Raw genomic sequence first — 10,462 nt, forward strand, 5'->3', positions numbered from 1 at the left:
CAGAACAGTACAGAGCTTGTGATAGTGTGTTTATTTGCTAATGAATAAACTTCAATGATTTAAGAAAAAAAAAAAAAATCCACTTTTATAAATGGAAGAATTTATTGATGGAAGTATCTGTCATTTCCTTATGGAACGATCCATTCATTTCTAGGGTTTCACTTGTTCTGTAGATGTGTGTTTGTGTTTTCTAGGATTTTGCTTCTCATGCTACGAATATGTGTGTTTATGTATTTGCTATATCACAGGTTTAGTGTTTGAAGATTTGTGGTCTTCGTCCTCAGGCTAGTACTTATTGATTGTGGTGTCTTTTAAGAATGGTGCTCAGATATGGATGTCTCTGTGCATTACTGAGCTTTATACAACTGTGTAAAGCCAAAGAGCAAGGTTTGTCATTCAAGTTTTTTATTTCATTCCCCTCCAGAATACTTATTTGATGAGTGTTAAGGAAGTGGTTGTGGGTTTTCAATAGCTTTATTTAGAATCTCTACATGAAAAGATTTTGCTAAAACAAAAAGTGCAAAAAAGTACCATTACCATTTTTTTTATTGTGGAACATTCTACTGTGAACTGAAACGTAATACAATCCATTAGATCATACAAAATGTCATCATCGTATCACATATCGAATCTTTTCTTCTCTTTTTTTTCTCCAGCTCAACAGTTGAGCTCAGATTTGCTCATCTGTGAGACAGATTACTGGTTGAACATCAGCTGTGTTTTAGATTCCAGAGCCATTCCCAACAGGACGGAAATGATCACATATTATCTGGAGTTTGATGAGCAAAAAAACAGCTATTCCCAGTATTACAAGCATTTATTTACAACACGTGATTATATTTCTTCAGGCACAAAGGTAACGGCGATCTAAGATATAACTTCCCATCCCTCCTTTTTCTTTTCTGAACAGAAAAGGTTCATGTTCTCTTTCATTGGGGAAGGATGGCTACAGCTGCATGTATGAAGCCCAGCTGGGTATTTTCCCAACGTTTGCTGATTTCATGGAATTCAAAATTAGCCTGTGTGATCTTGAAAAATGTGTACCTTTGACATCCAATTACAAACCAGCACATCACAGTGAGTGTCCACTGAAATATTTTCAGTTACATATCATATATGATTTGTAATACAGTCATTGGAACTGCATTTGACTGCGTTAACAAACCACAGTTGCCTACATGTTTATGTTTTGTTGGAACCAAACTAGCAATTAACTGTAATGAGAGATGTATTTTTCTTTTCAAAACCCTGAACTCTACACTTAGTGTTATAGATTTTATATAATATTTTTTTTAATTTGCTTTAAAGACTAGTTTTTATAGTATAACTCATTAAAAGGCAAGAAGAGCTATTTTATTTACTGGTTATGCTTTGAGCAGCCATGTTGATCTGATATTACTTGAATATGAATTCTGAGTTTGCAGGTTTTGTTCCTAGTTGGAAGTTTTTTCAAGTTACAATCTTTGAATGCAGTTATGAGTTGAATCTTTGATATTTGAGTTAAATGCAGACAGAGTATTTATAAGGCAACTGGCATATTGTGATTGTCAATACATTTGTTTCTACAGCAGATTAAAAGTGTAAATAACAATTTTCTTTCACAGTCACACCAATCACACCACATAATGTTACACTGCAGCATGAAAATGGGAACTATACCTTTGCATGGAGAAGTGGATATGAGATGCATGAATATGTTACGAGCTTGCCTTTTGAATACATTCTGAGATACCACCCAGTGGGAGAATCGACTATGGTACGTTTCAGTAGCTTTAAAAAAAGGACAAAAGAATACACAAAATAGAAAGAAAATGTACCTATATTCTGCAGTTTATCTGCAGATAAACATGTTATAGAGGAATCCATAAGATGTCACTGCAGCTGAATCTACAATTCTGTCCTCTCTAAGTCATCTACAGATATAGTTTAATAGAGTGAGAAAGATTGTGTGTGTTTGTGTGTGTGTGTGTGTGTGTGTGTGTGTGTGTGTGTGTGTGTGTGTGTATGTAAATTACGTGTGTCTTTGTCATGTCTCACCTACTAATAATGAAGCTGTTGGTGTTAATTCCTTGTGCTGTTTGTTATATTTAACATTTTAATGTTTTTCTTCTCTAATCCATTAACTTGTGCCTTGGCTTATGTATGAAAATCATCATATTCACTATAAAGATATAACAACACACAATAATCATCCATTTAGCTCAGTAAAGTCATTAGGAAATGCTTATACTAGCTGTTTCACTCTGTATGTCATTTTAACTGTGTGATACTATGGCTATAAGAGTTTATAAGGCAGAGCAATAATTCAGAATAGTGATTGAAGTGACCAGAAATAATCTAATAAAGCAAAATAAAATAAAGTAAAAATGCAATCGAATGTTTGAACCCAGGCCTTTCAGATAATTGTGTGTCTTCGGTTAGACCAGGTTTGTCCAATCTTTTCCACAAAGGGCCAGTGTGGGTGCAGGTTTTCATTCCAACCAAACAAAGGCCACATCTGATAGTTAATTGAGAATAAAAATCTAAACAGGTGGAATCTGGTGTGGCTTGAAAACCTGCACCCACCCCAACCCCCATTGTGAAAAGAATAGGACACCTCTGAGATAGACTATAGCAGGGGTCACCAACCTTTTTGAAACTAAGAGCTACTTCTTGGGTACTGATTAATGTGAAGGGCTACCAGTTTCATACACACTTCTAAAATAACTCATTTGCTCAATTTACCTTTAATTATATGTTATTATTAATAATTAATGATGTTCATCTATGTGAAGACACTGATCATGTTAATGATTTCTCACAATAATTATCAACAATGATTTAACAAGGGAGGAAACAGATAAATATCAATATGCAAAACTTTATTTATATAACTCATATAAACCTATATAACTATATATAAATTTATACCAATGCAAGTGTGATTTTAAAAAGTATAGCAACAAAAAAGATTAGATGCGGCTCACTGGTAAGTGGCGCTATGTGAGCTATTTTTAGAAAAGGCCCGCGGGCGACTCATGTGGTCCTTGCGGGCGGGCGGTTCCCCCTGGGCACCATGTTGGTGACCCCTGGACTATAGTATGACCATAAACATATTTCACCTACTGTATTTACTTATATAATCATACTATTGCTCTTCTTTTACTTATAATGATAAAGTGTTGAGTATCTATGGGTGAAACCAGCCTTTATAATGTTATGATTGTGCTTGTGGTTGAGTTATGTTCAGTAAAAAGGACATTTGATTTCAAGAAATCTGATGATTTTCCTAACCTTATATAAAGAGAAAATGTCGAGGTTTTACCATGAAAAAGCAGACAAATGCTGAAGGCACACAAATGTTAAACCTCAACTGTGGGGTAAAAATCTAAACCAAGGCAAAGTCAATAGAAATACACCGCCCCCCCCTCCCCCTCCGCGACCTTTCAGTTTCCTTTTTTCTACAGAAAGTTTCGTAATAATGTAAAAATGTAATGTCACCTATGACAATTTTGTAATTTTCCTAACCATATATTAAAGATAACGATTTCTCTTCACTTCGGTGATTAAATTAATCTCTTTTTTTCTGTTGTGCTTCTTCAGAAAGAACTGCATACAAGAAAAACCGTGTACACAATCCCGGAGAGACATTTTGATCCAGGGACCGAATACACTGCTAAGGTGTATAACAAAATAAGTAAAAGTGAAAAATATAATGGGAAATTAAGTCAGGGGAGCAGTGAAATCAGATGGAGATCTCCAAATGGCAGAAAAGGGTATGAAAAACTTGAAGGAACTGAAGGTAAAAAAAATTTTTTCAATAAAATAAATCTTGTAGCGGTGCTCAATATAATGCTAATGAAAAATGATTTCCTTTTTATTGTTTTTTTTTGTTGTTGTTGTTTTTTTAACAGTAACAGCTGTGAAGGAAATTGTCATTCCAATTTGTATGGCAGTCGGACTGATCTCTCTGTTGTTATTCCCTGTTGCAAGGTAACTCCTGTGATTCAGCATAAGTCTCAGACACATTTTTATATGTTCTCTTTGGTTTTTTGTGCACACTCAGTGTAGTTCAGTCAGTTTGTATATCACCTGATCAGTATCTTTTTTGACCGCACTTCAGATTAGTTTCAGATTTGATCGCTAGGTTTATTAAACCTACACTTTCCAGCACTTGGATCTATCTGCCACTGCTTTACATGATGAAATCATGCAGATATGAATTTATGCTGCCGTCAAGAGTTTCCGTTAAAGGTCATGTCAAACATCAGTATTAGGAACAAATGTGATCTTAGTGACTTTTTCATTCATGGATGTTGATGCTTTACAGTTTGTCTACAATGACAGTGCTTGAGTACTGAGTTTTCACACACAACATTCTCTAGAGTTTAAGAGGCAGTATTAAATAATTTTCAAGACTAACTCTGTCTGGATGCAGTCGTTTTTACGAACATCCTTAATCAGACGCCTTAAAACCTAGCAGTAGAACTCGCTATTGATGGTTTGGCCCCTGGGGTTGAATTTTCGATTCACAATGCCACGAATGTTGAAAAAAGATGACAAACGTGAACTTGGTCAAGCTGTGGACCTGCCTCATCTTTTCTGGTTGTGGAGATGATGGGCTCTTCCACTGTGAAGACTGTTGCTTCATCTCAGGATCGTACTTGTAAGTTTTGTCACCGATTATCAACAAAAGTGAACAGCTGAAGATTAGAGAAAAGTCCAGGCATTCTTATTTGTTTTTAGTAGTGAGTCTTTGCCTACTGGAGTCTCAGATTGCTGATGTGGTGTTCTTTTTGCTGTTTTAATCCATCCACCTTAAGGTTTCATGCTTTGTGCATTCCGAATAGGTTTTCTGGTTACCACGGTGGTACAGAGTGGTTATTTCAATTATTGGAGATGTCCGGTCAGGTGTAACTCTTTAGCCATTTGCTTCAGATTTCTCTCATTAGCACGGTGTTTTCTAGCAGAGAACTTATGGTCGGATGTCCAAATATTGTTGTCCATAAATGGTAGCTTTTGTAAAGAGAGACATGTAACAATGCTATTTTCAATCTCAGAATGAAGATTAAAAAGATCAAATGGCTAAAAACACCAGCTCCATACATCTCACCACTGAAGCATACAGCTCAGAGAAATCTCCAGGTATGGTGCCTCTCTTCAAACATACAGATGTACCGTGTCAGTATATGCGCATGAATGACTACCGATTTTGTTTTTACAGCAGTGGCTGGCCAAAGGTCACGTGCAACAAATGTACAGAGAGGAAATTTCAATAATTGACACAATAACAGCGATTACAGCCAAATCGAAGATTCAAGAATGTACCTCAGACATATATTCCCAAATTCACACGCCTTACGTGGGTCCTTTAACAGAAGTCTGGGCAGCCTGTCTGAGGCCGAGCTCACACATCACTGCTACCAATCCTTGTAAGGATCTTACTTTTCTGCCTGATGACATCGGCGACATTAATGAAACCCTCAACTTTTTGAGCACAGATGACGTTGGTGAAAGTTTTGTGTCTTTGGATGATCTGGAGCCCAGCTTTGAGATTTGCAAGCCGTCGGAAGCATTACCTTTTACACCGAACCCTGTGTGTTTTATTCAGAATTACTGCACTTTGAATATCACAGCCAATGGATTTATTCCTACATTTTGCACAGTGCAGTGTGTTCCTAATCTGGAGTTAGGACTGAACAGTCCTACTTCCCCTGGTTTATTAAATATGCAGATAGAGGAGAGTACACCAGAATTGGACACAGTGACTCTGGACAATTTGCAGCTGTCTATTGAAGAATGACCAAAGTACTGGGACACCTCACGTTTCCAGCCATATGTGGTTCGTCCCCAAACTGTAACCACCAGAGGCTGGTAACCAGAGGCACACAATTGTATAGGATTTCTTTCGATGAAGTCACATTTTCCCTTAACTCGGATCCTCAAACTTGTTCAAGCATGACAATGCCCCTGTGCACAAAGTCACCATCATGAAGATATGCTTCATTTAGAGCATAATGCATTGGAGTGGAAATGGGTTGGATTATCAAAAGATCCCTGACCTCAAACCCAACTGAACATCTTTGGGATGAATTGAAATTCTGCACCCGAGGCCTTGTTACATCACTTACATCAGTACCTAACTTTACTAACACCCTTGTGGTTGAATGAGCACAAATCTCCATGAGCACACTCCAAAATCTAGTGGAACATCTTCCCAGAAGAGTTTAGGTCAGGGGTCACCAACCTTTTTGAAACTGAGAGCTGCTTCTTGGGTAGCTATTAATTTGAAGGGCTACCAGTTTGATACACACAGTTGTCAGTTTGATCTGAAATAACAAATTTGCTTAATTTACCTTTTATTATATGTTATTATTAATAATTAATGATATTCATCTATATGAAGACACTGGTCATGTTAATGATTTCTCACAATAATTATCAACAATGATTTAACAAAGTAGGAAACAGCTATTTTCAGAAAAGGCCCGCGGGCTACTCATGTGGTCCTTGCGGGCAACCCGGTGACCGTGACCACCATGTTGGTGACCCCTGGTGTAGGTCATTATAACAGCACAAGGTGACTAAATGTGGAATGGGATGTTCATAAAGCAGAATCATATGGTTAGGAGTCTTCCAAGTTTTGTCCATACAGTGTAGCTTGATCTGAATTTTTTTTTTTCATAAATACTGCAATCTTTTATCCTTTATCTCCAGTGCTTGACATAATCATAACGCTTTCAGTCTATCACAGCTTTACGTTGTCTCTTGTGGGGTTCACGGTTCAGCGTTTGAGTCTTTTAGTAGGTCTTTATACCGGGGAATGTGCTGCCCTCTGCTGCTGATATCCGGTATTTCAGCCAGACCTCATTGAAATCACTTTGGGAACCTTGTGCTGAAAGTAGAAGTGAAAGTGTTGTTTGTACATATTTTTCTCAGTCTTGCTTTGGCTTGACTAATCTGTGTAGTATGTTGTTTTGGAACTGTTGCTTTACAACACTCTCATGCATTTATATTGTCTATACTGTACAGCAGAAAGCACAGATTTGTAGACCCTCAACACCAGATGAATATTGTAGAAAAAAATGTCTTGGGTTTCACAGGTATGACTTCATATTCAAAAAATGTTTTGAATTTGAGCATTTTTTTTTCAAGATGTAATTTTTATGAATAAATAAATAGTATAAAAACACAGTCCACAGTTCTCTTATGCAGCCTGAGCCATATGTGAAATATTTCTCTAATTTAACTCCCAGCTTGAGATCCGTTTATATCTATTGTGTGATTTGTTCAGGGTTTTGTTTCTACAGGGGACCCACACTTCGTAGAATTCATTTTATTTGTAGATACATTTTGCATAAAACAGCATTTATTCCAACTATCTGTGCAATATAGTTTATAAATTGAGAAAGATTTGGAAAATAATTTGTTCTATTGCATTTCTGTTTGATTTCTATTAATCCAAAACTGTGTTTTACACGACTTTATTCTGCTCTACTTCTGTTTATTTAATTAGACTCTATTATTATAAAGACGAAATCCTGCTGCTTTAGAACCCGGATGAACGCGCATGTTGCGCTGCGGGTCTTTTTCGCGCATGCGCCCTTCACCATTTCACCGCTCTTCACAATGGTGGTTTATTTATTTATGATCTCATTATCAGGAGTTTCATGCCGGAGGTCAGGCGTAAAAACTAAATATCCGACGTTTTGTTCGGATCCAACGTGTTTTCCTTCTATTATTTTCAGATAAGGCGGATCGATGACGTGATCTTGGTGTTTGTAAACATTGTCACGTGACTTGTTTACCTTCAGTTTGAATGCAAAGAAACTCTTGAAGGTTTGTTTATGTATTTGTTATATTACAGGTGTAGTGTTTGAAGATTTGCGGTCTTCGTCCTCAGGTTAGTATTAACTGAATTACAAATACTTTGTAACTGTGCTTAAGTAGATTTTTCTGGTATCAGTATTTTACTTAACTATTTATTTTCACTCTTTATACAGTACAGACCAAAAGTTTGGACACACCTTCTCATTCAAAGAGTTTTCTTTATTTTTATGACTATGAAAATTGTAGATTCACACTGAAGGCATCACAACTATGAATTAACACGTGGAATTATATATGGATTATATACATAACAAAAAAGTGTGAAACAACTGAAAAATGTCATATTCTAGGTTCTTCAAAGTAGCCACCTTTTGCTTTGATTACTGCTTTGCACACTCTTGGCATTCTCTTGATGAGCTTTAAGAGGTAGTCACCTGAAATGGTCTTCCAACAGTCTCCAGACAATGCCCCTGTGCACAAAGTCACCATAATGAAGATATGCTTTATTTAGGTTGGAGTGGAAATGGGTTGGATTATCAAAATATCCCTGACCTCAAACCCAACTGAACATCTTTGGGATGAACTTTGAAATTCTGCACCCAAGGCCTTGTTACATCACCTACATCAGTACCTGACTTTACTAACACCCTTGTGGTTAAAGTGGGGTTTAAAATCTAGTGGAACATCTTCCCAGAAGAGTGTAGGTCATTATAACAGGTGACTAAATGTGGAATGGGATGTTCATAAAGCAGAATCATACAGTTAGGAGTCTACCAACATTTACTTTTTTACCCTTTATTTCCAGTGCTTGACATAATCATTACGCTTTCAGTTTATCACAGCTTTACGTTGTCTCTTGTGCGGTTCACGGTTCAGAGTTTTTGTCTTTAAGTAGACTTTATACCAGGGAACGTGCTGCCCTCTGCTGCTGATATCCGGTATTTCAGCCAGACCTCATTGAAATCAGCGCAGATTTATATTATGGAGCACATACATTAGATATTAGGAAAATGTATAGAAGTCCAGAATCTATAGGACACGGATGGATCATCTCTTGTAGATCCTTACAAATTGCTTTGCTGATCAAAAAATCTTCCAAGTAGAACCTATTTGGGAAGCTTATTCGTTCAAAGAACCTTTGAGGAACCATTACATATTTTTTTATTGATGTCATAAGCGCCATGAATGTTCAACTCTTGGAGCATAAAATGGTTCAAATGTAATGCTTATTTTTAATGAGTGTCTCTTTGTCACTTTGGGAACCTTGTGCTGAAAGTAAAAGTGAAAGTGTTGTTTGGACATATTTTTCTCAGTCTTGCTTTGGCTTGACTAATCTGTGTAGTATGTTGTTTTGGAACTGTTGCTTTACAACATTCTCATGCATTTATCTTGTGGACACTGTCCAGCAGAAAGCACAGATACACACTCAGCACCAGATGAATATTAAAGATATCTATTGTGTGATTTGTTCAGGGTTTTGTTTCTACAGGGGACCCACACTTCATAGAATTCATTTTATTTGTAGATACATTTTGAATAAAACAAAATTGTATTCAAAAACTGTGCAGTATAGTTTATAAATGAAATGTGAGATTTGCCAAACCATTTGGGAAATCATTTGTTCTATTGCTTTTCTGTTATTGCTTTGAGTTTTATTCATCCAGAACTGTATTTTACATGACTTTATTCTACTCTATTTCTGTTTGTTTAATTAGACTCTATTCTGTTGTGTTATCATTATTTCCTCATTCTTCTCTCTTCCATGTGGCTTCATTCAGTTATATCCTATATCTGTCTGAACTGTCTGTAAAACCTTTTACTACCTAGGAAATTCCCTAGTTTTTTCCCAATTTACATTATTATACTAAAAACTGTCATGGCGCATTATTAGGGAAGACCCCCACCCATTTAAAAGGTGACTTTAGAGAAACCATAAAATGACTGACAAACAGCGCATACAAAACCAAACCTGCATTCTACATTGAAAGCCGGCTTTCCAAAAATGTTTTCTACTCTTACACTGACCTGAATCCTTACATTAAACCCAACTACTTGTTATTCTCAAGTCTGTAAAGATACACAATATGTGAAAATATATGTTGACATCTTACCATTACAACAATATATGTTTCTTCCACAAAGTGCTTAAACACCTGTACACAATGTGAGCTTCATAAACACACGTGCTACACTTGTCTTGACTTAAAACCTTTGGAATGAACTGAAACACTGACTGCACCACAGACCTCATCACACATTTTTTATGGCATTTATTACTCTTGCCCAGAGTGACTTACAGTTATCTCAGGTATACAGCTGAGCTATTGAGGATTAAGGGCTGTGCTCAAGCACCCAGCAGTCATAGTTGCTGGGATTTAAAACCATAACTTTTAGATCAGAAGTCCAACAACTTATCTAATAAGCTACAACTCTCCAGTTCCTAACCGTCCAAATGTGATGGTCAGGGTGTTTGGACATACTTATGTATATACTGTACAGTATTTAGGTAATACCCTGAGAGATGCAGATCAATTTGACCACAAGATGTCGCCCTTTCTTGTTATATCTAATGTTAATGATACGATAGAAGATGATAGAAATAGAAATGGAAGAAAGTGGAATAAGGAATTGGGTCTATTCTTGAGGTTAGAAG

The 10,462-nt window shown here is 36.5% G+C and overlaps 1 protein-coding gene across 1 annotated transcript; it reads left to right on the forward strand.

The window, feature by feature from the left end:
- Window positions 1-916: 916 nt before the first annotated feature.
- il21r.2 (interleukin 21 receptor, tandem duplicate 2) lies at window positions 917-5,831 on the forward strand. Its single transcript, XM_046835414.1, has 6 exons — window positions 917-1,077; window positions 1,605-1,756; window positions 3,583-3,781; window positions 3,894-3,972; window positions 5,040-5,124; window positions 5,204-5,831. The coding sequence occupies exons 1-6, from the start codon at window positions 957-959 to the stop codon at window positions 5,780-5,782; spliced, it is 1,215 nt and encodes a 404-aa protein (XP_046691370.1). The 5' UTR covers window positions 917-956; the 3' UTR covers window positions 5,783-5,831.
- Window positions 5,832-10,462: the final 4,631 nt, after the last annotated feature.

Source organism: Silurus meridionalis, chromosome 22 (genome assembly GCF_014805685.1).
Source record: "Silurus meridionalis isolate SWU-2019-XX chromosome 22, ASM1480568v1, whole genome shotgun sequence".
Lineage (NCBI taxonomy): Eukaryota > Metazoa > Chordata > Actinopteri > Siluriformes > Siluridae > Silurus > Silurus meridionalis.

What these genes read in the sequence shown, in the direction of transcription:
- il21r.2 (XM_046835414.1), top strand. Translation starts at nt 957, where the DNA reads ATGTATGAAGCCCAGCTGGGTATTTTCCCAACGTTTGCTGATTTCATG. An exon ending in TTACAAACCAGCACATCACA is followed by an intron (nt 1,078 to 1,604) that starts GTGAGTGTCCAC and finishes TTTCTTTCACAG; the next exon opens with TCACACCAATCACACCACAT. An exon ending in CAGTGGGAGAATCGACTATG is followed by an intron (nt 1,757 to 3,582) that starts GTACGTTTCAGT and finishes GTGCTTCTTCAG; the next exon opens with AAAGAACTGCATACAAGAAA.